This window comes from Lagopus leucura, unplaced genomic scaffold (assembly GCF_019238085.1).
Source record: "Lagopus leucura isolate 7727_CA_CO unplaced genomic scaffold, USGS_WTPT01 Super-Scaffold_100004, whole genome shotgun sequence".
Lineage (NCBI taxonomy): Eukaryota > Metazoa > Chordata > Aves > Galliformes > Phasianidae > Lagopus > Lagopus leucura.
In genome coordinates this window covers 62,583,620-62,608,944 of record NW_024962264.1, presented here as the reverse complement: position 1 = coordinate 62,608,944, position 25,325 = coordinate 62,583,620, and the positions used below count along the sequence as shown (strand labels likewise).

At 38.6% G+C, this 25,325-nt stretch overlaps 2 protein-coding genes across 2 annotated transcripts in view; one reads left to right on the top strand and one right to left on the bottom strand.

The window, feature by feature from the left end:
* Nucleotides 1-25,325, bottom strand: LETM1 (leucine zipper and EF-hand containing transmembrane protein 1). The gene is made up of 14 exons (XM_042872208.1): nucleotides 25,247-25,325; nucleotides 22,185-22,242; nucleotides 19,068-19,524; nucleotides 14,478-14,621; nucleotides 13,156-13,293; nucleotides 10,735-10,938; nucleotides 10,314-10,433; nucleotides 9,617-9,748; nucleotides 7,636-7,815; nucleotides 6,842-6,985; nucleotides 5,091-5,225; nucleotides 4,180-4,373; nucleotides 2,851-2,989; nucleotides 1-1,330 (listed from the first exon to the last, which is right to left on the bottom strand). Exons 1-14 carry the CDS (start codon nucleotides 25,323-25,325, stop codon nucleotides 1,181-1,183), a joined length of 2,274 nt encoding a protein of 757 aa, XP_042728142.1. The 3' UTR covers nucleotides 1-1,180.
* The window catches only part of NSD2 (nuclear receptor binding SET domain protein 2), a 98,129-nt gene continuing 97,618 nt past the window's right edge, over nucleotides 24,815-25,325 (top strand). Inside the window, exon 1 of the mRNA XM_042872207.1 lies at nucleotides 24,815-24,976. The gene's annotated coding sequence lies outside the window, so the exon portion shown is untranslated. The remainder of the gene's footprint in view (nucleotides 24,977-25,325) is intronic.

Here is a 25,325-nt window from a genome sequence, read left to right as displayed (position 1 = left end):
TCAAGTCACACCTCTTGTATTTTATCACAAACTGTAAGAATCAGGGAAATTCAGGCTATCAGGAATTATGAACATCCTACAGGTGGCATATTAATTTTAAATCTTAAAAAATTACCACTAAGGACAGACATTAATGAGTAAACTTTGACCCGAGTCAAAAGACTCAATCAATTAATTAGAAAGCCAAAATTGTAATCAAAACGCTGCCAATTTCAGACATCACTTGCTGACTGCACGGTCAGATGAAAGCATTTAAGTACTCTGAATGTACTTGGTTAGAGATGTTACACCTGAGATGACAACTGAGAGGTAAGAACTAGTTATGGAGTAAATAACTGCCACATGAATAACAACAAACATGCCTCCATAACTGCATTTTTTAAAAAATATATGTGACGAGATCACAACTGACATTTTCCCCTTACAGTTAATTTCATTTTGCTATTTAGACAAATACATTATCTGTTCTGGAACTACTTGAAAGGCTCCTGTGATTCCAATGCTTTAGTAATTTATGGAACTCTGAGTAGAAGTGAGATGTTCCACTCCTTGATCTTAATTTAAGGCACCCGTAAGAAGCAAACTTCATGGGAAGTTTCAGTTCTAGGGAAAAACTAATCCTATTTTCCCTTCAAAAGAAAAGAAAACAAATTTGTAAGTGATTAGAATGTCACATTCTCTGTCACTGAGGCAACGGCTTGGTGATATTCAGCTTAAATAAAGCTCAACCTGAAGAGCTACTACTGAAGCCACAGAATCTTCACTAACAGGTTACAAAAAAAAGTGATACTGGGACAGAAGGGAAAATTTGTATTAAGTTCTGCAAAAGCTAGCAGGTAGAAGCAGAGCAAGGTTGGGCCCCACGTAATGATGGAAGTAAATAAATTAGAAATATTTTGGATCACTGTACCACAACAATGAGTGCAAATATAACATGATTTCATGGGCAGGAACACTGCTGAAGCAGCATATTTTGTTTTCATCTGTATGGAATGACAATAAATCACTTCTTTGATGAACAAAAATTTCATTCCATATGTCAGAAAACGTATCTATAATTTATTACTAGTATCAGCTCAAAACACTTTCCATAATCACAAAAGCTCCAGTAATATGTAGCCATTAGACACAAAGATATACAATTTTGGTTACAGTTGGGCTTTGCTTCAGATTCTGAAGCTTAATTCTTTACTTCTGCAGCTTCTTTATCATGCTTTTCCTTTGCCTTCTCCTTTTCTTCCAGTTTTTCTTCTTTTTGAAGCAGTGCCATAATCTCAGCAACCTGGCTGGTGCCAATATCAACATCTTCTTTGTCTATCAATTCTACTACCTACACAAAGAGTGAGTGAAATTCAGAATAACGTTTTTATAACAAGACATTTTCATATCTTAAATTGTTAAGAAAAAAAGTTCTCTCACATTCAAGAGCTGGTTGTTTTTTTGTTTTTTTGTTTTTTACCAAAATGAAATAAATTTCCAATCACAACCAGTGCCTCGTACTTGGAATATTCAAAAGCTTTAGCACCAAAGCCATATTTTAGAACATTAGTGAGACATGTCCCATATTGTATCCGTTTCAACAGAAAGCTCCATTTCAGTATCTAATATTTCTGAAATGTTATTTACATAGAATCTATTTCATATGCTTCACTTTATTGAGGAGGCCTACTAAAAAGGCAGACATTTACAAAAAATGAAGCACGGGGGTGGGTCTTTTGGAAAGCCAAGTGAAAAAAAAAATTAGGAGTTTCCAAATTCCTTTATAAAGTTTCTTGTACAAAATAGCTCTTGACATAGCTCATGTTCTCAAAATTGTTCATTATTATAACTCAGGAAGTTCATTTTTCCTGTGTTGCTAAATGTAACTCAATGCAACAGTTGTTCAGACCAACAGTGGAGGCCATCATCACTGGACAACTTCAGTACGGGGAAAAGAGTTTCAAAAGGCTGATTACTATGTTTTTTAGCTGGCCATACTGTTCTATCTCTAAAAAGTATTTCTGTATCGAGTAGGAAAGTTACTTGCAAGGAAATAAGTTTCAAGACATCTCTAAAATAGAAAAGAAACAAGAAAACAAAAGGAGAACACAGGAGACAACCTGAGAAAACTGCAAAATGAGAAAAATGGACAAAGAAAAAAGGTTAAAAAGAGGTATGTGATACTCTACTTTCAGATAAGGAATTCAGTAGTCACCAAGTATAAAATGCCTCTCAAAAGCATTAAGACATTACTTCAAAAGGAGCAGAAACGGACAAAATGGCCAAATTATCTATCAGCTGGTAACTCTAAAACATACATGATCTGATTTCAGTCATTTACAATGAATCTAAAGAGTAAAACAATGGTCTGATGTCTTTCAACCATAGGAAATAAGTCATAATCAAATATTTAAGGTGTACATCTGTGGTATTACTGAAGTGTTAATACATGAAGTATTCAAAACTTCTTTCCATCCTCCCTTCCATTCTTAAGTAGCATAACAAAATTACCCTATATCATGTGTAAATATATACAATATATACACACAAACGTTTTTTATATATGATGTTTTTCATACACACATACACTTTTACAGATGCAAGTAAAACCTACAGCTTTAAAGCTAATGCAGGTAACAGACACAGGATAAGAATCATCATCCCCCTCTGAAACAGCGACACAAATTGTAAAGATGACAAGAATCCTTCCTTGATGCCAGTGAAGTTTTCGGAAGTGTACTATAAGTAGACAGCATCAAGTTCTTTTGCAATTCTTGCAAAAAAACATTAATGTGAATTTAAGTCAGGACTGTCATAGGCACAACATCTGAATTCCTAAGCTTATTTTCCTCAAATAGTCCACAGACTTACCTTAACAACGTTATCTATATCAATTTTGCCATCTTTGTTTTCATCTAATGCCTCTGCAATCCTCGTTAGTTTCTCCTCTGGAATCTTCTGGATTTGTTTCATTGCATTAATTAACTCAGCAATACTGATGAGATTCTCCCTAAAGAGGAAGCACAATCTGTATATGACAAACAGTTATTCCAAAGGAGTAAAACTCACAAAAGATAAGCATTGAAAGTCACTATGTTGCAGGTAACTTGTAAAACATTAAATAATTGTTTATAATCCTGAACAGAATGCAAAAAAGCATTTACAACTAAGCAATGTTTAAGTTAATCATTTTCAGTTACAAAAATCATTGAATGGCTTGGGCTGGAAGTGACCTTGAAGATCACCTAGCTCCAAACCCCAGCCATGGACAGCGTTGCCACTCACTAAGATCAGGTTGCCCAGAACTGCTACCAATTTAGAGTTTTTCTCCCAGAGACATTCATTACATCAAGTACAATGACATTTAGTGCAAACAGTTGCTATATTTTATTTTTAATTTACAAATTAGGATGGTTTTGATTAACAACTCCCTGTAGCACCTTTCACATGGCCTCCTCAGTCTTATGCAAAATCTGAAACGAATGACTGCTTCCCCTGGGGACTGGAAGAAAACAGTCTGGATGGAACTGAAACTAAATCCTTATTTTTGTTTGGGTTATGTTTTTTGGAAGCTGAGAAGCAAACAAAGTAGATGAATACTGCATTTACAAACACAGATTGAAAGATTCTGTCACAGTTTATCTGCATCTCAGTACTCATAACAAATAACATACGACTGTGAAACACATGACTTGGAAGAAAGACCCTCCAGTAACCTCAACACTTCTACAGGTCTTCATAAATTAATCTGAAATGATTTCATTTAAGTTTTTTATTGTAATTAAGTCTTCAGAAAGGAGCCATGTAAAACTACCTCCATTTCCTTTAAGTGTCCTCACATTTCTCTCCGAAGAGTTACCTCCTTACACCTGACAAAATGGATTTTATTACCATTTTTTTTCCCCCAACACTTTCACTACTGAAGCAGAACAAACAAAAATATGCTCACAACTGTTGCATACTGTTTACATTAATGACACAAGGCACACATTGCCTGAGTAGCATTACTGAAGGTGTGATTTCACTTGCATCATCATGAGGCCTACATGCATGAAAAAGATGGGGTTCTGAAAGTCAGGGTGTCAAACATATACAATTAGGCTAGCATCAAAGGAATTTATACGTGTTGCCTTTCCACCCTTATTTCAACCATATTTGACATATTTCAGAAAGAAAATTCAGTGCTCTCCAGTCACTTACCCAGCAGCAGGAGGACTATCACCTCTATCAAGCTTTACATCCACTGTCTTTTGATTTGTCTCTAACTCATTAATAATTTTGTCTATCTGACCAATCATCCGGTTCACTCTTTTGGTCAGTCGCTTGCTCGCCTTTGATTCTTCCACTACTTCTTCCTGGCCAGCTTTAGAAAGCTCCTTTATTTCTTGCAAATCCTAAAAGAAATGGTCAGGAAGAAAAACTTTTTGCATGTCTGAATTCTTAATGACACTGCAGTCTAGAGACGAGTATTTCAAGACAGGGGCCCCTTGTAAATAAAATCTAAATGATGATATACAAAGTCAAAATGAAATCAGAACCAACTCTTAACACTGTAGCCATTTTCATAAATTCTTTCAATGGTATTTGCCACAGTCATAGAATCACCAGGGATTGGAAAAATCCTACAAGATCATCCAGTCCAACCACCCACCGATCACCAACAGCTCTCACTAAATCATGTTCCTCAGCTCAGTGTCTAAACGTTCCCTTACCACCTTCCTGGGCAGCCCATTCCAGCACCCAGACACAACCTTCAAGAGATTGAATACAATCCCAGTTAACTTAAGGCATCTAAAATACTGACACTATGTTTGATTAGAAAGAACTGCAGCACGTTTAGCACCTATTACTCTGGTCACACAGGGAATAAGAGTAGGAACAGCACTCTCTTCTGGAGGGAACAACTCCAATGATTTTAACTACTTGTTTAATGTGTTTAAAGCCTAAAGCTCTGCACTGTCCTCTAAAGCAGTATAAAACTCAGCTAGCAAATACAAGCTAACAGACATCCAAGTAAGATAATCTTTAACTATGTAGGTCATTTATTCTAAAACTGAACAAGAACAGATTTTATTATTATTATTACTATTTTGTTTTTTAAGCAATCTCACCTCGTTATATTCCTGGATATCACCCTTCAGTTCCTCAAGCTCCTCCTTTTCCTTTGTTAGCGATTTCTTCTGTTCCTGCAGCTTATTACAAGCATCACTCAGCATGTCAATCTCCTCCTTAGTTATTTCCTCACCCTGTAACAGAAAATACAAATCAGTGAGAGACATGTGTGTGATTTTCCTAATAAAATAAAATAAATTCACAAGATAGCAAGGACACACTTCAGGTTCTTCATCCATGTTCAGAGCCAACACAGTATAGACTGGCATTTTGAACCTCACACAGAGATCATAAATACTGAGAATTAGCTCGCCATAGTACTGTTTAAGCACACTAGTATCTGGTTCAGGTACTGTGATTCATTACAAGGGTTTTGGCTATTTGAAATCCTACACATAGTTGTCTCATTAAAGAAAGAAAGGTTTTACCTCCTTCTCTACTGAATGGAAAACCTGAATAACTGAGAAATGACTCAGGCATCATATACAGGAAATACTCATCACACAAGATTTTGCAGAGCAAAGTTCAGGATGTTGAGCTGAAACAAAATCTTCAGTATGTTTTCTAATTATACAGATGAACATTCAAAGTTTGCAGAGCCTATATGCCTCTTGAAATGCTGAGAATAAAACTGAACTCCCAACAGATTACATCAAAAATACAATTTCAAGAATGACTCATTAAAAATGCTAAAATCCCATGACAGCAGATCCAGCTAGTGTATTACATAAATCCTACCCAGACACCAGCTTTTGTTCTGAAGGAAAGAGCTCTGAACAGATGTATAAGCACAGTACAGAAAGACACATGTAAACAAACAGAAGGATGATATACTTCCAAGAAAAAAACACAGAACTTCACAAACTACATACAGCCCTTTCAACAACAGTTTCACTATACTGCTACCTACACAGATATCAACCTCATTTCTGATTTTAAGTGCAAAACAACAAAAACCCTCAACCCCAAAAAACAACAACCAGGAAGTAGCTGTTTGAAAAATTCCTCTGCCACAAATAAAATTAAATGATTTCAAGAAGTCAGTAGTTTAATATTCACCCCCTCCCCCCTTGTAACAGACAACATGGCACATTAATGTGAAAAAAAAAAGCCTGAAGCAAAACGTTTAGTTCCCCTAATTATTCAACCTTGAACAATCTTTCAGTACTCCTCAGATTATTATGCTGCTACCATTAGAACCTGCTTATTAAACAAATAATGTTATGCTAATAACAGATAATGATGCTGCCCAGGAAAAATAGGAGACAGTACAATATTGATGTATCCTGTAAAACATTGAGGTATACTGTTTAACACTTTAATTAATGGCCTCTGTGATGGTACAGCTGAAACACGTTAAGCCATGTTGACCAACATATTAAAGAAATGGCAGGAAGGTATACTAAAAACATTTTTATAGTGTACATACAGCACATACATCTGTTTAAAAGAACTCAGTGTGGATCTAGTACAGACTAGTTCCAACTTTGGAAAGCCTAGTTCCTAGTTTAATGCTTTAGTCTTATCTGTATCCTTTAAAAGGAAAAGCCACTCACATTTATCTACTCATGTCCACACCTTCCTCATGTTAAGTACAAACATCCATAGACCCATCATGTCTACAGTCAGTGGAAACGCCCCCACAAAATAAGCGCATTAGTTTCAGTGACAGAGACAAAGGAGATGCTGAATTTTTTATGAGCCAGTTTCAGTTGTTGCACTGGTGATTAAGAATTTGCAGTCACATTACCTTAATGCCTTCCAGTATGGGTGCTGTATCTTTCAACGTTTCCATATCTGCTTTTGCCAGCTCTTGCTTGCTGTCCATAGCCACCTGACTTTCTTTAACTTGCAGAACAGCTGGTTCAATATCTACTGCCAACTCTACTTCTTTCTAAATTTGACAGACCCAAGAAGTTCAATTAAAACAAAGACAGAATTATCTTTATTAGCACCAGCAAATAATGATTTCTTAAAATACAAGTAATTGCCTAAGGAGATGCAGACATTTTTGTAACATTAAAAACTTTCAGTATATGGAGTGGTTTCATACTAACATGCCCAACTGCACCTAATGGACCATGCCTGTGAGCACATAAGGCTTAAGGCATGCAATAAGCCAGGCCAGCAGCTTTTATGCTCAAGTATTATACCAATGACACTACCTGACTAATGAAGGAAAAACAAAAAAGGAGCCAAAAGGTAAGAACAATCACAATTTACACTAAGGAAAAATACAACGAGAAAACCAGCCCAAAAACTTAAAAAACAAAGCAAACATAAACCTCTTACTCTCTTGGTAGTTGAATGTTTCCTCTTATGACTCTGATTAAGAAGAATCAGAGATACATAAGAGGCAGCATTAGAGGTTTCACACTGAATCCTCCTATGCTGCATTCTGTTTTAGTATCTTTCCACGTTTTCCATAAGTGGATTTAAAGTCTGGTTTCTTGCAGACAACACCCAAAACAGAGACAATCACTCGTAACATGCTAATTTTACACTGCTAACATTTATTTCTCAGTAGCTGAGAACAGAACTTACCGCAGCTGCAACCTGAAGAGTTTCTTTGGCTTTCTCTGCAGCTTCAGATATTCTTTCCATCTCTTTTTCCTCATTTTCTTTTCTGATGGCTTCTTCTTCCTGAAGTGTTGCCTCCAGCCGTGCTTTGTTATCTACTTTTTCACCTTCAACTTCTGCCACTTTGACTTGAGCCTCTTTGGCCTAAAAGTAATGCAAGAAATATATAAAAATCTGTGTGTGTTGATATAATGCAAAAAAGTTCAAATATCATTGAGACAGGTAGTGTAGGAATGCTAATAAATACAGCTGAAATTGCAAAAAGTTGTCTTTTTTCCATTTTTCAGAAAAAAAATTCTCTTTGTAAATAAGAATTTTCCATTCTGAAAATATGATCTATTCTTTATTCTCTCAAGAGCACAAATACATTTTTTTCAAATAGTCTCTCTCTACAAAACATTGACATACTCATCATCAAACACTGAATTAAATGTATTTCTTGAACTTGTCTGGATTACAAGTTTCGCTTTTGCCATTTCTAATCTGCAGTTTCTGATTCTGTCTACATGCTATGTAAGTTTGGTTTGTGGCTTCTATGTTGAGGAACTAAATTAGTATGTTAAATGTACAGAGATGCACAGAATTCTTAGTTGTATGTTATACAGTAGAATAGGAATCTGCATAAATGAAAGTTCAGTATGTTCATTCAGACTGGAACATTCTGAGAACTCTATCAGAGAAAAAAATCAGTCTTGAAGAGATCTAAAGGTAAACAGTTGTGCACCCATTTTCAACTGCTAGCTGAGTTTAATTTTAACACTGAATAGAGTTTTCATAAATAAGGTGAACGAAGAAAAACAGTTCTTTAGTTCACAATTTTTTTTTATATTTATTGGAGGACCACGTATTTGAAAACCCCATAAAAATGTTCTGTTTCTGAGTTACAAGAAACAGAACAGAACTAATTTTAACATTTATTTTTAAGTGATAACTACCTTCCATCATGATAGAAAAGAAAGAACTCAAATTAAAAAAAACAAATCCCACTAGTGGAAATGATTAATTTTAGTAGATCTCTTTCTTCCACAAACCAAAAGTCTGAACAGTAACACTGGAAAAATAACTCAGAAAAGAACACACGGGGTGAAACAAAATGCAAGTCTTGTGAAGAAGATAAGGTAATTCTCCCCACATGCTATTTTTGGACAAGGCCAAATTCATATAAGCAACTGAGCAAACCATGATAGTTTCTAGTGCCAAAAGGAAACTAGTGAAGTCAAGAGAGATACCCCAGTCTGCCATGCCTCATACTTAACTTTCAAAAAATTTTAAGATAGCATTGCCCTAAAAAGCCTAAGGAAATAGCTGAACTCTCATTCTTTTGACATAACATAAAGCCTTACAAACTTCCAAGTTAATGCAGTATTTCAACCATAACAGAATCTCACTTATGAACATCTCCACCTCTGTTCTTCATGAAGCAGAAAATTGCAATCACTTTCACCCTTCGTTCTTAAATATGGCCTGAGAAATCCCATCCCTATGTGAGACTGAACTCATCTGGAACAACCACCAATATTCAGAAGAAAAAAAAAAATCCGTACAGTAATTTAAAACTTCACATCCATCTCTCATTAACCATAACCAACATAGCAGTAGGGAGGCTACAAACACTCCACCTCAGCACCTTTGTATTGCCTACAGCATAACTAGGTGTAAGAAGTGCATGCTGCACCTTCCTACACTACCACTCTCTCCCTTGTGCAACAAAATGCTGCCTTTCATTTGCCTTATCAAACCCATCCACAGCCCATTTCTATGTTTTAGCATCATCCATGTAAAATTCTACCTCCTCCACCCCCCCCCCCCTTTTTCTTTTTTTTTTTTTTTTTTTTTTTTTAAAGCTTTTCAAGGAAAGGAAAGAGACCAAGAATATCTACTGTTCTAAACAGATTTTCAGTGACTGTACTGCAAGTTAGTTACAGATAGTATAAATCACACTTACAACACTCTCTGGTAGTGTCTGAAGTGTTGTTTTGAGCTGATCAGCTGGAGAAAGCGTGTCTGGAAGATACATGGCCCTGGACAAAATGAGCAATGAAGTAGGGATTTCCTGGTTCAAGTGCAGATCTAGCCACTACAAATGAAATACATAAAACACAAGCCTTTAGCTTTTGGAAGTCTTTCTCTTCTTATAAATTAACACATGCATACAAAAAAAGTGCAAACACTAATTTTTTTAACCTCTAGTTATTGATAAATATCCTAATACAGGAACTACAGGCTGTAACAGTATTGAAATACAGTGATTGCATTGAAAAAGAGACCTGAAAAAGAGAATATTTTTTTTCCATATGCATCATCTTCTGAATCGGGTAACCAAAAGATAAGCTTTCTTTTCTCCAAGATTTACCAGGAGAAACACACTTTACAGATTAATAGCAATAATTCACAAGACAAAGAGGCATAAGTGAAAACATATTTTGAATATGTTTAAACATCATCATGAAAACATCACGACCCAGCTAAAAATCACAAGTCTACCCTATTCTGTACTTAGAGGGAACACATTACAAAAGCTTAAGAAGACTATTTTAGCCAAGTCTTTAATGAGAGGAGCAGCAAAATGATTTTATCCGAATGATAACAAAAAATCATAGTTAGCAATTAAGTCTGTGTATACAGTCTTGCAAAAAACATACCTGTTTGAGCTGTTCCTTGAGACGCTCCTCTGTCACACCAAGGGCTCTCATCCCTCGTGCACGACACGCTGCCTGCAGTTCTTTAACAGTCAGGGTATCAACTCCTTCTTCAGCAATCATCTGCACAAAACGCAGAATAAACTTCAATACGTAACTGCTCAAATCTGAAGAACCACCAGTGCACACTCAGAAGCCTGCATTTTTAGAATAGCCACTAGAGGCTGCTGTGGTAACACAAAGCAGCCTCCACTATTCATAAAACAGCAGCGAATATTACACTGCAGTCCAAGCCTTTTTGTTGCAAGTTAGCTCAAATTAAGGAGAGGAAAATGCCTAGAAAAACTATGTATACACACACACACACGATTTTCTCTTCTTACACATGAACATTATTAACCAGTACATATCTAGAATGACTCACTTTGTCATCTGCTTTTATACTTCTTAACCTCATAGTCAGCTGGAAGCGGAGAAAGTTATTTGTCCCAATTGACTGAAGTTCCAGCAATTTACAAAGTGCCACCAACTGAGGCCTGGTTAGATTGTCCAGAGTCAACTCATCTTCAAATAGTTTCGAGAACCTCAGGATTTCCTCATTACTGGGCCTTTCCCCAGTCTCCCTGATCTGTAAGAACAGCAGAGATACAAAAAGCTTTTCAAAACAAATCTTACAATTGAGCATTATTTTGAGCAGTAAAAACTGTTTTCACTTGGCAGGTACTTTGCATCAGTTTTGCTAATAGCAAATGGGATAAAAGGAAGTCATGGAAGAATTTGTTTTAAGAAGTACTTGTTTCCTATAAAGGGCAAAAGAATGGTATTGATATTAACAGTTTCCAACAGCAATGTGTAATATACACGGCTAGATAAAACGCATCAAACCCAACAATTAGTGCATGTGTACACTAATGATTAGCTCTCTCTGAATAGGCACTGCCTTGAGATAACTCAAAATAGCTGAGAGGATAAACAGTAGCTACAGGAGTCACATGGGCATGTGCACTTTCTGGCACCATACTTAGTAAACACAAAAGCACATTGAAAATATCTCTCTCTGAAGATACACTGAGAAGTACACCGTGATTTTCAAATGGCAAAATTTTTGTGATCTTCGCCCTATGAAACACTAATTTTCACCTACCTAAGCTCTCTCCAGAACTGCATTTGCTTCAAACTACAAGAGGGGTGATTTAGAGTAGATAGAATAGCATTAGTTTATTCATCTATCATCTCTCTTCTTTCCAGAGAGATGATAGGTGCCCCATCCCTGCAGACAATCAAGGTCAGACTGCATGGGGCTCTGAGCACCACGGAGCTGTAGGTGTCCCTGTTCATTGCAGGGGAGTTGAACTAAATGGTCTTCAAGGGGTCCTTTCCAATTCAAATGATCCTACCATTGTACAAAAAAGGAAAAAAGCCTATTTCCTGAGGGTGCACACAAACTTCATCGTGACTTCCAAAGCAAGGCAGGTAAATTCTGGAATTCTGAAGGAAACATGTTATGACTGTAATTCATGGCTTCTGGCAAATACTTCACCACAGAAGCAGCATAAGAGAACAGCAGAAAGGTGGGGAAACATTTCACCTTTCTTTTGTATTTCTTATTACAGCAAAATGACATCAGTAAAATTCATCTCCGTAGCACAAACGAGAAAGCTACGGTCATAAAAAGCACACCCACACATAAGGAAAGCAGATCCTGAAGCTTCTTTTTAGTCATCACAAGAAGTTGGAACTCGTCTAGAAAGTGTGGAGTGATACATGTTAATTTCCATAGAAGTCAACCTTTGAATTTAAATTCTCAGAAGTTGTTTCAGATAAAAATGAAATGCTCCCAATATGAATCATAACAGTGGCATGTTCCCCAGAGTCCACAGACAAGGACTAGAGGCATGCTTCAGCTGCTAGTCACTGTAACTACCCAATCAAGACCTTCTGCACATGAAGAAGAATAGAAACAAATGACTGCAAATAAGTTTGCGAGTACACGGCCTTTGCAAGCAGATACTTGCACAACCTTTCAACAGCACTACCATTATCTGAGGCAACCCATTTGCTGCCGTCAACTTATTACTTCATCTTCTAAAAACTTTATTCTCAGGCACAGCTCAAGCTTGAAAAGCCCAGTCTAAAATACCTGGAGTTTTGTGCCTTTTTCAAGTGCTTAAAACTCTCAGCCATACTCCCAGCCTCTGGCAGTAGCAGATGGTTATTGCCTTGACAGCTCCATGATACAGAAATTATAAATGTGCGTGGATGGAGATGAATCCTATGCTGAGGAGATTTAGGAAGGTATTCTTTATCTCCCCAGAGAATAGCTTACCTCCAACTCAGTGAAAGGAAACACTAACAACCCAGAGACAGTCCATTTTGGAGGCAGATATCTGATGTTCAATCTTTATTCCAGCAACTGCTTGCTAATAGAGAAATTTTGTACCAAACATATCAGGAAAATCCTAAGTTCTAGTCATTATCATGAAGGATTTCAGCAGCACAGAAACTGCTGAAAAACATTTTTATACACGGGATTAAATATATCAAAAAAAAAAAAAAAAAAAGAGGGGGGCAAATTTTACACTTCCCGAATGAGTTTTAATCAGGTAATTAGGAAATATTTTTTCTTCACATTTTATACTCAATGTTCATAAAAACAGGCCCAAAACAACATGAGCTGTCACTCACTGCATGTGTTATCTTTTTGATGTCTGAATAACTAATGAACAAAGAAACAAGAAAAGAACACCCCCTCCCTGGAAGCATTCGAGGCCAGGCTGGATAGAGCTGGTCTAGAGGGAGATGTGCCTGCCCATAGCAGGGGGTTGGAACAAATGAAAACAATTACCTTTTGAAAGAACGTTGAAAAATCTTTTGTAACGTTTCCTTTAGCTGCTTTATTTTTTAAGGCCATCTCCTCAATTGTATCTTGAAGGAATTTAGCTAATTCAAGCTTCACTCTCAGTTGTTTCTTTAATCTTTCCTCCTGTTAAAAACAAACAAGCAAAAAAAAAAAAAAACCAATGTTGTTTTTTAGGTTTCATCCAGAAATATCTATGCTAAAATACCACAACTTCTGCCCTCAGACAAGTTATTTATATGCTGTTTCTGAACTTCTGCTGTAACACACTTCACAAGAGGACATGTACACAAAGATCACCAAACCACACTGAAAGACAGGCCAACCAGCTGGAAGCTCCACGAAGCTTGAGGTGCAATGCCAACAAGAAAGTAGATCTTAAGGCCTCACCTACTACTGCTGACATGCACCCATCAAAACAGCATGCAGGCAGACAAAAAACATTCACCAATACTTTGATTGTAGTCATAATTGATAATGACCTAAAATAAGTGTTGGATGCAGCTAAAACATTATTTAGGTCAAATACTAGAATAAAAAAGTACTCAGAACACAGGTCTATAGTAGATCATTTCAAGTAATCAGCATTAAAATCCCTCTCAGACTTATAAAAACACATCTCAAGTTCAGTTGCTCATATATGTAACTTTTGAACATTATTTCCTGTCTTTATTTCATAAATTAAACAGCTGTTTTCCCGTTTCTATTTTAAATAGCAATTTTCTCTTCCATACATATTTGACAAAACAAGAAACTGAAACACAATTCAGCAAATACTGAAGCACTGTTTACTTTAAAATCCTGACCTCCTAACCCTACTGAAATGCACAGCTACCAATAATGCACATGTAGATCTCTCTAATTCCTTATCTCTTGTCAACTCACTTAAAATTTTACTTTGTCCTAAAAAAACCTGTTTACTTAGTAGTAATGTATTATGACTTTATACAGCAATATAAAACTCTACACATCATTAGAACAGCTCAATATCAATTGAATGTAAGTTGCCAAATCTTCTTGCTGAAATCTTTTTAGACTAAAATAACTTGTAAACTGTGATCTGGACTGAAACAATACATGCATTTTCCCACCCCATAAAATAAAAATAAAAATGAACCACTGCAATGCTTATTGCTTACAACACCATATTTTTCAGAAGACACTTCATCCTACAACCAAGAATGAAATGACTACTTTTATTATGAGATTCTACAAACAGGTACAGCAGGTATAAAATACGTTCAGGTAACATTCACAACATAAGCTTAAGTTCTTCCAAACATCTTCCTGGATCACAAATTCAGACTTACCTTCTTAGACTTCGTCTCAAACGTAGAGGGAAGCATATTAGGGAACAACTTTAGAGCTACTGGAAGCAGAAACTCCATAAATGGGACAACGAGAAACACGAGAAAAGGAACCAAGCGGAAGAGATCAGCACATATCCGAAGAAACTGGAGGAAATAAAACAAATGTACAGATAAGCAAAGTTTCATACATTTAAAAAACCTTGATGCCTTTATTTAAAAAACCATCTGCCTTACCAAAAACACCTGCACATGTGCACTTGCTAGAAAGGAAATGTAACATAACACAAGAAGAGAGAATGTGAAGAAGTCAGTCAATTTTTGGTACCTTTTTCTTACAGTTACTATATGCTACAGAGCACCAAGTCACCATTTTTAATACCACAGAAAGCATTTCAAAACCTTCACTGTGTCTCAATAGGATTACTGAGCAAGTATCTCATTTAAACCTCTTAAAAGCACCTGAAAACAGGAGGTGGTCATTTGTTGTTGTTAAATCTGCTTAACCTCTTTTATTCATCTTTATTTGTGCTCCACCACTTCTTACATGCATGAGCTGCTGCAGACTGAGTAATCAAGAGTAAAATGAAGGGCTCCTCCCCTCTGCCTTCTAACAATTGTAACATACATTTAAACCCAGGGTAATGAGCTCTGCTTTGTAGAGGGATGTTTTGTTGTTGTTTTTTTGTTGTTGTTTTTAAATCATGGCTTTTTTGGAGCAGTAGCCCACTGCAACAGGCAGCTGCATTAGTTACTGAGTTGAGAATGGCCTGAAATAAATATCATCCTTTTGATTTCTGTACACCCACAACTGCATGTATTAGGCTGTACAGTCTATAATCAAATTTTTACGACTGTGGAGCTGAATAATTTGGTTTATATTAGAGCAGTGTGCTGTTTTGTAACATAAATAACCAGTTCCTGTGAATAACATCAGTTTCTAAATCAGAGAAAGGCCAGAAGTGCACTACTGTCCCAGCACTGTCAGTCAGCACTATGACTTAATAAACAGTTATGACTGGCAGAAAATAGCAACAGAAATGCTACCACATAAGTAAATGTGCATTTCCCCCCTGCATCCCCTCCCCACAGCTTGTGCCAATCTGGAGAGCAACAGGCAGTACAGGCTGCATGCTGCTACAGAACAGCTTTGCTAGAGTACAAAACCAATACAGCTTTAATCCATTTTCTCAGCATAAAACCATCCAGAAGTATTATATGCAGTTTAAGCACAAGCTCTGCAGATGTAAAGGCCGGCATTTTTCTTTCTATATAAAAAAAAATGCAGTTTCCCAGAAAGGAAGCTTTGTCCATTGTTTGCAGGCTCAAAGGCATTTCCATTCACTCCAACAATAGCAGATAAATGACAACCAGGGAGTTCGAAAGGATGTAAGAAAGTTCAGAAGGGAATGTTAAGAGTCAGAAGAACGGACATTTTCCCTGAGGAAAAAAACGTCAAAAAAATACACAGAATGCAATCTACTGCTCCTATTTCTACCCACTCTCTATATTTAGATACTGAAGGTACTTATCTAAGATGAAATCCAAATCTAAGGAAGCAGTTTTACATCCAGATTAAGTTAATCTGAGATGCCATATTAAATGTGCACTAGCAGGCACACCTCCAATCCAGCTAAAACTGACGTGTAAACACACACACAGGATGCAGATCAGTGCAAAACAAAAGGAGACAGAGTAGGCAAGGGGAAGATCTTGCATTTAAGCACCAAGCCAGGCTGCAGCAGCACAGCCCTGGCTCAGCTTACATAAATCACAGACCTACACTAAGAGCTCTGCACAGAGACTGAATACAGTGGTGCATGATTCCACACATTGCTTGGCAGTAGCAGGAAGAACTTGTGATTGCTCTGTATCCCCTGCTACAGCTCGTGTACTGCACCACTCCACTCTTCTGCAGGACAGAAGGCTCTGCAGAGCCAATATACTTGCCACCAATTCTGTAGCATTTAATGCCCTGAACATCCCTGCTGCAAAAAGCATCATCAGAGAAATTAGTTTTTGAACAGTCAGTATCATATTTTACACATTTAATTTTTCCTGACTTATCATCTAAATGTACACGAGTGATGCTGTTGAATCTAAAGCCTGCCAGCAATTGTACAAGCAGAATTTTGTAACTGAGTTTTGGTTTACATAAGCAATAGCGTCCTTGCATTAACCACGCTGCAATTGCTTGTTAATGTGGTTAGATTACTCAGATATCTTTCCATTATTGCCTCCAAAGAGGAAGGAAAAGGCAAGCAGAAATAATTCATTTGTCAGTTTGAGTGAAGATAAGATTTTTCTGGGACTGTTGGTTCACACATGGTTTATTACATTTAAAAGAGTATGCACTTCAAATACTAAGAATTTCAGGCACAACTCTTACATACCTAACATGAAAGATTTAAGACTTCTTTAAAATCAGATGTCACACCACAATTTAAGGATGATCCGATTTAAAAACAAAAAAAAAAAAACCTGTGCTGAAACAAACCTAAATAAGGCTTTAAAGAAGCACATGCAAGGGGTTTCGTTCAGCTGCAGACCAGTTTGCTTTTCACTGGCCTGGGTTCAAGGCCTACCACGACTCTTCCATTCCAGAGGCAGGACATCCTCTACCTCCATATGAAGAATGTACACAGCTTAGATTGAGAAAGTAAAACAGCCATAGTTCTTCAAATTACTTTTCCCTACAATTTCTTCACTGGAATGCCTACAGATTTCATCATTAGAGAAGCTTTACCAATGTAAACACCAACTTTATCTATGCAAGAAACTTCTGTTTTCTTTAAAATAAAGAGAATCAACAGTGGAAGCTCTCATCTGCAATAAATAAAATTCAGGAAGGCCAAACAACTACACAACTATGAGAAAGACAGCTCTATGCTCACTGGACGTCAGCACTGGAGAGGAATCTAGTGAATAAATTCCTCTACTGACTGGATGGGGCATGTGCTCATCCAAAGACAACACATTGCTCCTGACTGTTCAAGCCTTCTAGTACACACTTCTCATCTTTCAGCAGAAACGCTTCTGTGGGATTTCTCTTTTTTCCTGTTTGTGCAGTTTCTCAGAAGTATGGCTCAGCAGATCTGAAACAGGCAGAAAAGCCAGTGGTTCCAGTCCTGCCTTATGGAAGACATCTGTGAATTAACTGCTTTTGCTTAGTCTTCCCGGTACTCCAGAGCCCCAAACAAGAACTTCCCAAGGTCCTGCTGTCCTCGTTTCCCCTGCTCTCCTCAGCTGCTCTTTCTTGGCACTACATAATCCCCTGTCTTATGTCAGCATACACTTTTAAATTTATTGCTGAGCAACGATTCAACTGGCTCAGCTGCCAAATACACTCTTACACCAGCATTAAAGAGTAGAACAAAAATAAGTCGCGTGAAGATGCTGGGACCAAATGCCATCAACCTCTGCTGCTGCAGAGAGAGCCCAGCCACAATGAATGATGAAAACCACTTTCTGTCATGCGTCTGATCCGGTGGATGTACAAAAAGAAACATTTCTGCATAGTTCACTGAGATGTGCTGTTTTCAAATTATCCATGAAAATGCTCGATTATACAACTAAGCTTATCAATAAATCATTAAAGCATTCGTGTTTTTGAACATTTAGGAACGTTTTTAGGACCCAAATTTAACACACTGCCTCTGTAGCACACCAATCTGCAGACATTTATACTTAACCACCAGAGGCACCAACCACTCCTGCTGCCAGAATACATACACATTTTATTCTCGAACATCTCATCCACCACAATTTTTTCAAAACCAGATGAAGTGTTTTTGAGTTTTAAAAGAACTCAATTTGATGATCTGTACAAGCTGTTTACATATATTGTCCAAATCTTCTTCTCAAAAATTCTTTCAAGCTTTTCTAAAATGGTCATCTTTACACAATTTCAAAGACTGTAAGCTGCACAGCACGTGGAAAACATAAAGACTTCTCTCAAGTTATCTGTTCAGAGTAGAATTATCTCACAAACACATTTATAACTGAAACCGAAATAACACCACACTGTTAACCATGAAGTTAAACTACATCTTCTACTTTATTTTCTTTTTTTTGGTTTTGCTTTTAGAACCAAGTTGGCACAAAACCAACCTTTGCTAGAAGTGTTTTCCCTCCATCTTTTCAGCTGAAAATGTAAAATAGAGAAAGTGATCATGTTTACACGTGTAACTGGATGGGAACTTGAGAAGAAACCACAGTTGCTGCTCACATGCCAAAGCAGAAAAATCAGCTTTTCTAACTAGCAAAAGAATTTATCTCCAACTTTTTTTTTCTCCAGACACAGAGCAAGAGAAGATATATATGCTCATGTATCATTTAGAAACAGAGTAGTCACATTTCTAAACAGCATATTTTGTTGTTTTAATGGTAGGTTCAAAGAGCCATACCGAGGGAAAAGACTTAAAACAGTTGGGAATCAAATCAGAAGTTCTCAGTGCCTACGTGAGGCAAAGGAGGGAAATTCATAAAGCCATTTTAACTCTTGGAAGAAAATGCAAAAAAGAATGAATTCAGGTTAAATAAAATGGAGCAATCATTAAGGATACTAAAATGAAATTGGTATTTACTCAGTACCTGTCTCCGTTCTCGACGTGACAGAGTATTTCCATGCAGTATTCGCCAGAGCATCCTTGCAGCTATTTTTGTGTCAATCCAGAGTAATCGAAAACCATGGTAGTAGTGCTTTAGCTCATCCACAATCTTCTGTCCAATAGATTTTTTCACAACTTCCACTTCTGTTGGACTATATACCGGACCTCCTTCTTCCAGCTTCTTGTTTTTGTCCTTCAAGGACTTCAGGGACTTTTCAACTATGGAGTCATCTTGAAGAGAACGTGAAGAATGCCACAACCTAACCGGAAGATACTTGGGTCCTAAAACACCCATGGCTGCCAGGGGCATCCATGAGCCAGAAGAGCTCATAAGAGTAAAGTACGTTCGTTCCGATGCTTTAGTCCACCAGCAGCAGTGATCTTTTTTGGAGTATGTGTAAACAGGAGCGACACCAGTGCAATATTTAAAGTGTACAGTCCTTCAAAAGAGAAGAAGAAAGAGCATTAAAAACTAACAATACATGGTGCGTTGGTTGAGGAATATGTATGTATGCACCACTTATTCAGAGAGATTTATTAACAAATCTCAAGATCAGGATGTCTAAATCTGACAACAAATCAAACAAATCCATCAAACGAACACCAACCAAACAAAGCCAAAACAAAAAACAAAACCTGAAAAAATTCTGCAGTGGATTCTCCTTAAAACTACTTGGAAAAGGTAACTTATTTTACACAAGTTAAATGAAAAGCAGCAAATAGAAGTGCTCTCCACTTGAAAATAAATCTGTAAAACCGTAAGTAACATAAAGCCCCTTCTATTATTTCTTTTATTTAGACAAAACAGTTAAGATACTGCAGACTATAGGCTTGGGTCAGGTACTGAGTTAGGGGAAGAGGATTAGCATCAGAGAGATCTGATTTCATTGGAGTTCCTCCCTTACTCTCTCCCCGATCTTGTTTTCTTTTTTCAGAAGAAACTTTACACGTGAACTTCCACCGTGGTTCTGAGGTGGTGCACACAGGACTAACAGAATGTGGCTCTTTCTCTTATATTAAATGCAAACTGAAGTCAGAAGGAAAGTGTTATTAAATAACTTGAAACAATAGATACACATTAGAAGACAAGAAACGCCTCTCTTAAAATACACTTCCACTACAAGATGCTGGATGCAGAGCTTTCTTCCCAAGCTCTCCTGCTTTGAATCTTGGATGTGTGCAGGCATCTGTTTCATTTTATTTTAAGGAGCAACATCACAGTAACAGCAGCTTTTAGCACAAGAGCTTCTCAAAACAAACCAACCAACCCACAACCTAAAAACCAGTGATTTCTGTCACAACATTCTGTTTATATTACAGAAGTAAATCAGTAAGTTTTCATACTTCCCAAAGAGAGAATATAGCATCATGCGTCATAGCAATCTATAAAAAAAAGCCAACTGAGACTTGAAAAAAGTCTATATATTAAAACCTCTCATAATTAATTATGTAGCAAGTGATACAGAACTGACAATACTGAAGAAAGGAATCACTTTATGTTTTGTATCAGATTGAGTAAGTTTGCAGATGACACCAAGTTGGGAGGTGGTGTCCATCTGCCTGAGGGCAGGGAAGCCCTGCAGAGGGATCTAGATAAGCTGGATCGCTGGGCTGAGATGAATGGGATGAGGTTTAACAAGGCCAAGTGTCAGGTCCTGCACTTTGGCCACAACAACCCCATGCAGCATTACAGGCTTTGTTGGATGACTGTGAAAAGGAAAGGGACCTGGGGGTGTTGGTTGATGCTCGGCTGAACATGAGCCGACAGTGTGCCCAGGTGGCCAACAGGGCCAACGCATCCTGGCCTGCATTAGAAACAGTGTTGCAAGCAGGAGCAGGGAGGTGATCATCCCCCTGTACTCAGCACTGGTGAGGCCGCACCTCGAGTATTGTGTTCTGTTTTGGGCCCCTCACTACAAGAAAGACAATGAGGCCCTGAACTGTATCCAGAGAAGGGCAACAAAACTGGTGAGGGATCTGGAGCACAAGTGTTATGAGGAACAGCTGAGGGAGCTGGGATTGTTCAGTCTGGAGAAGAGGAGGCTCAGGGGAGACCTCATTGCACTCTACAAATTTCCTGAAGGGAGCTTGTGGTGCAAAAGGGTCTGGCCTCTTCTCCCAGGCAAATAGTAGGACCCGAGGAAACGGCCAGAAGTTATACCAGAGGAGGTTTAGGTTGGACATTAGGAGAAACTTTTTCTCTCAAAGGGTGGTCAGGCACTGGAATGGCTGCCCAGGGAGGTGGTGGAGTCGCCATCCCTGGCAGTGTTCAAGAGGCGCCTGGATGAGGAGCTACGAGATATGGTTTAGTAGCTTATGGTACTAATAGGAATGGGAGGGTGGTTGGACTAGATGATCTTGCAGCTCGTTTCCAACCTTGTGATTCTGTGATTGTAAGACCCTTACAATAAAATAGAAACTTACAAAACTGAGGAATGGTCACTGTTTACTGAACAGTCAGACTAAATAAACTAGACAACATATTTTATTCCAACAAAAAGCATTAGAAAATTTATATCTATAAATATGACTTGTAAGGCAGGCCAGAAGGAGAATGGACTCTCTCATCCAGATCCTTATGTGACATAAGAGCACAGAACAACTGGATTTACTTGCAAAAGAGACCATAATCTCCTCAATGAGCCTCAGTCAAGGCTGTAATGTACAGAACAGTCTTGGTTTGACCAAGGTACAACTCAAGTGACTAAGTTCCTAACTGACAACTATGTATTTCAAACTACCCTTGACTGAATGCTTAAGACACTAAGGAATTCCATGGAGAAGGGATGAATGGAACCCACGATATGCCATTATGTCACCTGGAATCAGGCAAGAACAGAAAAATAATACTCCATTGCTTTCACATCTTAAGGAAACAGAGTGAAAGTGGATGAAAAAGGAAAAGATACCACTTTCTCCCACATACAATCAGTTAGGTGAAGAGAATTATTCCCAGACTTCCTTATGTCTGTCAGTGACAGGATAAAGCTGGTATTTTCACACTTTGAGTACAGAAGTGAAAACAGTGTTTCATTATAGTATAATAACCAAGAGTTTGGTACAGCTTTGAGCTTAGAAAAAACGTTTCATATTTACTTACATTTTGTTTGCCAACCTCAGGGATGAACAACTAAGACAAGCCCGATCTCCCAAGTTACCTAGAAAAACACCAATTGTTAGCATTCAATCTGAATTCGGAAAAACATTTATCCATATAGTGAATTGTACACAAATGTGATCTAAAACGACCAGTCTTACTAAGAAGCAGTTACCAATAAAAACCACAAAGAAACTGCTGTTATGCAACTGGATTTTTATTGTAAGCACATTCACAGTTGGGATGACTGTTCATCTCAAACGTCCAAGAAGGAGGAGCTTTTCCTTTGACAATCGCAAGTGAAGAACTGAAGACCAAAAACCTCATCCTATTCCAACAGGAATCAAAGTACGTGGCACGTTCTCCACATTTCTCTCAGTCTGCAATCTTCTGACTCATAGGATAAAATGGGAAAACAAAAGGGCAGGAAGCCCTTCTGTAACATGGCTGACATCTCCATACATGTGCAAGCAAACTGCCCACATATACAGCCAAACTCTGTGGAATGCAAGGTAATGCATGGACTTTTCAATTGCCTGACAGGTTTCTGAGTCCTTTGGACAAACAATTGCAACTCTGAACAACCTCACTGAAAGCAAATGCAGTTTTTGAATGACTCCACAACAACACAGTATTAGACAACCCAGATGGATTACCACCTACTACACTACTTCTGGTCAATTCCAAGAGATGGCAGAGTTTAAGATCCGTTTTCAAGGTTACTGGTCAACTTTTTTAACATCAAAGCTAAGATACAACCTATAAGAGAAACTGAAGTAGAAGTAGTCATACCCGAGAAAAAGTACCAAATCTGACTGGCAAAAGCATTTCCCAGCAACACAGCCTAATTATTACAGGAAGAGAATCTCCAAAATCAGGTAGGGAGTTCAAAAGGCACAACAGAAGGAAAAGCGAGGGGGGCAAAAAAAAAAAAAAAAGTTGATTTACCAAAGAACACTCTCAACAATCACTGGATGTATTGTGCTAAGTGGGCTTTGATGTCATTGAAGTTATGGCATTAGAATGTCAAAGGAAAAGGATTTACCCATCTCAAGTTACATGAAACTCTAACAGACACTTGCTGTTGCTGCAAGAAAGAGCCAGGAGAAAGACAGCCCTTCTGGCTCACAAACCAGCCTGGGGAACCTGTGAAGGCATTCTGATCAGTGGCTGAGTTCCCTGACCTGAGAATCAAGCCCTATCAAAAAGGCGCTCCTGAGAACAGCTGAACGAGCCAGCAGCATTCAGGATCTTCACAGATGAGCCCCAAAACCATGTTTTTCTGTCTCAGTGCCAGAAAGTACACAAAGCACGTGTCAAAAATGAGAGTCCTACTGGCAGAGGGCATTACCTGCTACAGACAGGTGCTCATAGGACAAATAGAGATGATACAGAAAAGATCAAAGTTGGCTTTAAGTTTCTTTGATAAAACTCAGTAGGAGCAAGATGCTTTCATTTAACTTTATTTGTCTTCCAGCTAGGACTCATTAATTCCAAGGAAAGGGCAAAGAACAAAACTCTATAGTTGCCATATGAAAGAAAACATGCTGACTCAACAACTCTTGTCATATTGCCTTTTGGAATGCAAACGAGCACACCGAAACACGGATGTCACTGGAGCATTCCAGAGAGTAACTTAATTTGAACATGGCTAGTTCTGACTACAAGATCTCTATATGTTACACTGAATCTATGTTTTAATCACAGTACCTGGGAGCAACCCAGCCCTGAAGTGAAATACTTGCTTTCTTCAGAAAAGAGCAAAGTTCATGCTTCTGGCCTATGGAGTAGGACAGAAATCCAGACATGTCTGAGCAAGATGAATACAGCTCACCATACTCAACACTGTTAACTTAAGAATTTGCAATAGTATGAGTTGCTTGGGAAGTAGGGAAAGTGAGTGTCAGAAAAGATATGCATACACGTATTCCTCATGGAAAAAAATGCAATCAGAACACTTTAAATGTAATAAGACATTAGAATGAAAGCTTGTAATGCAGAATAGCTGTGTTCTGTTATTGCAATAAGGGGCTTGCTGACAGGAATTAAGTCCCTACAAAGTGTAAGCAGCTTGATCTGTACAGGAAGAACATTTAGGATTCCTAGGAGCACTTAGCTTTAACTTAATCTTAGATTACTGACATGTAAAGCAAAGGAGATGAGGTAAGTCAAGCAAAACACCACATAAAAACCACTCTGAGAGAGATACAAAGCACTGCAACAGGCTGCCCTGGGAAGTGGCAGTCGCTGTCCCTGGAGGAGCTCAAGAAACATGGACATGTGGCACTGAGGGATGTGGTGGAGATAGGCTGATGGTTGGACTGGACAAACTCAGTGGTCTTTTCTAACCTTAGTGATTCCATGAAAAAATGACACCATAAAATATCATTAGTAATGGATTAATGCTCCATTAAAAGCACTGAAGATACCATAAGCACAGAGCATTACAGCACAAAAGCTATCTGATTTTACCACAGCATTCCAGCATGAGTTTTTTTCCAGGATGAGCTGTCTAACCAGCAGGAAAGCAATGACAGCTAAGCTCTCCTCACCCCACAGCTAAACCCTTGCCCGCTCCAGATCCCGGACGTAAAAAGCAGGCGTAAGGCTGATGGACGTCACAGGGCATCAGCTGCTCCATGTCCTTAAACTGCACGGCGCTGAGATATTTCAACTGCCAAGTTATCTCAGTAATAGAAACCGTATCACGCGTATGGCTCAGCTTCCTTTTTGTTTTCCACCGCCTTCAGAGCCGCTTGGATGAAACTGAACCGACACCGCCTTCATAACGTAAGGTAAGGGACGAACGGTGAGATGGGCGCAACGCTGAGAGCAGCGCCTCGCAGCCACGGGGCAACAAGGCCTCGGGCCCTGACGGGACCGGACGCTCTCAGCGCCTCACGTCCCCCCACGCCGCGAACCGGGCCCGGCCCTGGGCCGCGACCTCTCCGCCCGCACCGCAAGCCCCCGCAGCGCCTCTCCCGCTCCAGCCCTCGCTCCCTCCTCAGCCTCCCCCCCCCCGGCAACGCAGGGCCGCGCTTCCCTCGGGGCCGCCGGAGCCTCACCCTGCGGGGCCTGGCGGCGCAGCGCGCGGGGCAGGCGCCAGGCCCGCCGGCCGCAGCTCTGTAGCAGCATGGACGCCAT